Below are 5,055 nucleotides of genomic sequence, written 5' to 3'. Positions count from 1 at the left end.
TCTGGTTCCGGAGACCCCGCTTATAGCCAGCAAAAATGGCCTTGCACCACAGTCTTCCAGACATATTTGCCTTTTAGAAGTCCTGTTCCCGGCGGGTCTCCCCAGGCTCCAAGATGGCAGAAAAAGGGTCCCTGTGTTTTGCTAAGCTTGTTCTAAGTAGGTGTTTTAGACCACTGAGACATCTCACCAGCCCAACACACATTAGCTTTAAATAGAAAATATAATGGCAAAATATCTCACTCACAAAATAAAAATATATAACAACTAGGAATAAACTTCAAGGGCTGGCCAAATAGCTAAGCAGATTAAAGCACCTGCAAGCAGGCGCAGGGGCTGGGAGTTTGATCCCCCAGGGCCTGCTGAACCAGCCCCACCAAGGGCACGCTGAGATGGCAATTGAGACTGGGCGTGGTGGCACACGACTGTAATCCTAGCACTTGGAGGGCTGTAAACAGGAGGATCACTACGAATCTGATCTAGTCGTGAGACCCTGAACACCCTGTAGACCCTTCCCTAAAATACAAAAAAAAAAAAAAAAGGAATAAACTTCAAAGCAATACTCATGTTTTATACAAAGAAAATTACAACACAATATGAAGGTACCAAAAATAAGATGTTTAGATGCCTACATGTAGAGGCACTGACATATTCTAGAGAGGAAAACAACATTTAAAAAGTGAATGTTCTGCCCAAAAAGTGAAAACTTATTGCAAGCTCTATCCAAATACCAATCTGACTTTACCTAAAGTAAAGTGCTTTAGCATTCTTTAGGAACAATCAGTTCATCATATTAGCCAAAAAATTAGGAATAGGAGAGGGAAAATGTTAAAGGTGGGCTGGAGGAGAGCTCAATGGCAGAGCCCCTGCCCACCCTGGATTCAATTCCCCTGTACTTCAAAAAAGAAAAAGGATGTATACTCTTAGATATGAAATAAACAACAATAGATAAAATAGCACAGTGCTGGAGTTAATGCAACACAGACTAGTAAAGCCAAATGTGGTACAGAATGCCTGTGATTCCAGTATTCTGGGAGGCTGTTCAAGTCCAGCCTGGGCAATTTAGTACACCTTGTCTCAAAATTTAAAATTTTAAAAGAGAAGAGGGGCTGGAGGTGTAGCTCAGTACAGAGGTTCTGGTTCAATCCTCAGTAACACAACAGACAGAAACAGAGAAAGAGATAGAGAGATAGACAGGGAAGGAACACACACAAATGACACAAAAATACCTTTTGCTCATTAGTACTGCTCAATCAGAACTGTAGCAGCATGTTTACATAACCCCTAGGAAAATAAGCTATATCTTTATATCCTATTGCAGACAAAATTTAATAATACAACTCCTTTAAATAACAGATAATATAGTACAGATCTAATTGTATAAACAGATACAATGTGTACCTGTTATCTGAGCTTATCCTAACTGTACTACTCTGACTGTGAATACTCTTACAGCCTCCACTTTAGAGATTAAACAACTGAAGAAAAGTTTTATTCTATCACTAAGGTTTTTTTCGCTTTTATTTGGGGGTATCTTATTTGTGCACTTGTTTGCCATACTGAAAACTAAATCCAGCACTTCACAAGGAGCTACATTACATCCCTAGTCCTTTTTATATTTTTGTTGTTTTAAGACACAGTCTCACTAAACTGCCACATGGGCAGGTGGAGCTCAAACTTGCCAATCTTCCTTCGTCAGCTTTCTAGAATGCTGGGATTATAAGCATTCACTACCATGCCCAGCCTGTGAAGAAATTTTAAGCATACCAAGCATAAAAGCAACAAGGAAAGGAATCACTACATTAAAAATGTATTTCTATCACAGCCAAAAAGAACAATCTTATAAAGAAGGTTAAAAACAAAAAGATTTGCTAGCAGGTTAGGAGTGTAGTTCAGTGGAACAGTGCTCACCTAATATGTAAAAGGCACTGGGTTCAATCCCCAGCACCACAAAAAAGAGAAAACAAAAAGTATTTCTAATGTATAGGAGTAAAAAGTAAGAACAAATATTTGTCACCTACAAAAAGCTCTTGCAAAGCAATAAAAAAAAAATTACACATATACAAAGGACACAAATGGGTGACAAAAATGGCTAACAAGTGCAAAATGTCCAGTACTTGACCATAGTGAAGAAATGCAAAATGAAACAATAAAAATTTACCTCTGGCCATCAGACAGGCAAATATTTTAAAGGATAATAGCAAGTATTTGTTTGTGGGAGAGTGAATTGTTAGCAACCTTTTTTAGAGGACAATATAGGAATATCCAATCCTAAAAACATATTTTTTTTAGCCCCTGAGCTTTATAAAAAGTTCCACTTCTCCGAACTTTTACCTTTAAAAAAAAATATTCAGTCCCAAAAGATTTGCCTTTGAGGCTATTTATCAAAGCACTGTTTTAAAGGGATACTCCTACAGGAACAGAAGAAAGTGTATGGATATACAAGAATGTTCCTCAAAGCAATTTTCTAACAGTAGAAAAATGAAAACTCTAAGGGTCTTCAGGTAAGAAAATGATGAAGGAAATCATAACCAGCTGTGAATGTGATAAAAGCAGTGTCTCTTAAGTGTTATCTGTGACAGACCCTCACGAATGAACTATGACATACACAGTGCAGACCTCACTGTGGTACTTGGAAGAACCAAGCACACAGGAGGGGACACGCCCATCCTCTACACCTACTGCTCAGGAAGGGGCTGTGTGTATCACCACTTGACACCAATTCTCTACCAGTTCGAGTTTTTTGTTTGTTTTGTTTTTTCAGTATTTTAGTGAGAACATTTGCAATTGTGATTTTTCTTAAAGGGCTGGAGATATAATTCAGTGGGTAGGCATGTGCCTAGTATACACAAGACCATGAGTTCAATCCCAAACCCCAGAAAAAAATTCCAAAGCAAAAAGAACTCTGGATCCTAAAATGGAACACTGCACTATATATGCCATTGAAAATCATGCCATAGAAAATTTAGTAACACAGAAAAACATTAGATGCCAAATGAAAAATGCAGTTCATCACATTGTAAATGTACAGTATGCTCACCATTTTGTATAATATGGATAATATACATTGACCAAAGGTTCTAAAAATAGACGCAAAAATGTTAATGACAGCACTTTTCCTCCCTTTTCCAAGGTTATTATACTGATTGTACAGTTTTAAACCTGAAAATGACACTTTTTATGCATACAATATTAAGCATTAAAGGATGATCTACGATTTCTTACAAAAACAATGGAGACAAAGTGCAGTATTATACAAGGTAAAATAGGAACTTGTGATTGAAAAAACACAATTACATAAAAAATTTACAAAGCAATGAAATCACCTTGCTGTAATAGGAAATGGCCTCCTTATATTTGTCAATTATATCTTCGGGGCTAAGACAGTTCTTCGCACGTCCAATTTCAGTGCTGGTATCAGGGTTTATGCCGTTGGTGGTAAGGGCACCTGCAAACCAAGAGGAAGAAAAGGAACAATCTTTTGCTTTTTCTGTCCTTTTGTTGTTGTTGTTTTCAAAGGAGTATGAATTAGACAAAACTCAAATGTATCCTACTGAACTTTAAATAAAGAAACGGTGTTTAAATCTTTATAGAACCCCCCATAACAGTCTTACCATCTGAGCACTGTATTAAATGCTAACACAGAAGTTTTCCTCCTCGGCGAATGTTTTTATGAAAGAAAATAACATGCACTGCATGACAGCATGCTTAGCTGTCTGCCATAGTACACAGGTGAGAGGCGCACAGAGCCTCTCGGAGCTCAAAATTCTTCATCTTATCAAGGACCCACAATGCATCCTCCAAGGACAGAGACTGTATACAAAACACTTTCTAAGCTCTATAGCGCTAAAAAAGTAATCTATAATACCAGTGTCCTTTGCACAGTTGTCATTTTCCATTTCTAACCAATTCCTGTCAATAAGCAGAACTTCCTAATTCTTCAGGCATCAAACCCTCCTGGGGAAGAGTTCTTGTTTCCATTTTCAGAATATAACCAACTACATGAAGAACTCTAGCAGGAAAAAAAAATGATGAAACATTCTTTGATTTCACAGAACACTAAAAAAATATTCACCTAAGCCTAAGCAGCAGGAGGAGCCAGGCTTCTCCTAAGCTACTTGTTTATCTTACAGACAGTAGCACCCCCCACAAATCCCTGGTCCCTTGTGTCCGTTGGCAGGCTCAGGGTGAGCCGCCGTCACCTTTCCAGATGAGACCAGAGCGCACATCTCACACTGCCCACGGCCCTGTGCAAGCTCATTTACGGCCCTCAATTCCTGTCTTGGTCCAATTTTCTCACCTGCATGTTTTCACTAATTTCTTAAGCTGCCACAAATGCTTTGTGGAACAAGACACAGACTGGATAACTATTCATGTGATAAGTGGAAAGATGGATGAGAAACAGAGACAATCTACAAAATGGGGAACAAAGAAAATGCATATGTAAAATCCTCCTCTAGTAAGATAAGAAAGAACTATCACAGAAAACTGTGAAGAGGCAGGTGACTTGGGAGTTTGTTTTCTATGGATTTTGTGAAAATCACAGCAAGAAATGACAGAGAAGAACTATAAATAATAATAAGAAAGGGGAGGCTTGGAAAGATATCTAAAATATGCGCTTCTTAAAAAACAGATTCAAAAAAAACAGATTCAAACCAGCAAGGCTCACTGACACAAGCTTTGGGTACACACAGGACTAAGGCATTCCTCTGGAGCAGGGCTTGCACAGGGCAACTGTAGTGGCATGACTACAACGGTAATGGCACCCTGACACTGAGCAAGTCCTACCTCTGCAGTTGAGGGGCAGGACCTGGGGGTCCAGGTATTCTCACCAGTTTTCAAGTTCAAGATCTGGTAGCTCCAAGAATTTGATCTTGAGCCTATGCTCTTCACCACTGTGCTATGTGTAGTGCTTTTCCGTGGTTTTCATGCTTTTAACATGTTTGTTTCCAGCATAATTTAATGTTTAATAAATGTCAGAGAGTTTGGATTTAACTTCCGTAAGTAAAGGAGGAGATATAGTGGGGGTCAGAACAAGATGGGTGGAGTCCTAGCCCA

The 5,055-nt window shown here is 38.7% G+C and overlaps 1 protein-coding gene across 5 annotated transcripts in view; it reads right to left on the bottom strand.

Moving 5' to 3' along the window:
- Trappc9 (trafficking protein particle complex 9) overlaps positions 1–5,055 on the bottom strand; it is an 847,990-nt gene that overhangs the window by 809,472 nt on the left and 33,463 nt on the right. For all 5 annotated transcript variants that reach the window (XM_023723940.1, XM_023723939.1, XM_023723941.1 and 2 more), the window contains one exon: positions 3,324–3,445. In XM_023723940.1, coding sequence (XP_023579708.1) covers positions 3,324–3,445 — 122 coding nt within the window. The remainder of the gene's footprint in view (positions 1–3,323; positions 3,446–5,055) is intronic.

This window comes from Octodon degus, unplaced genomic scaffold (genome assembly GCF_000260255.1).
Source record: "Octodon degus isolate 3935 unplaced genomic scaffold, OctDeg1.0 scaffold00104, whole genome shotgun sequence".
NCBI classification, from domain to species: Eukaryota; Metazoa; Chordata; class Mammalia; order Rodentia; family Octodontidae; genus Octodon; species Octodon degus.
The sequence above is the reverse complement of the archived record's forward strand: the minus strand, read 5'-3'. Positions and strand labels throughout refer to the sequence as shown.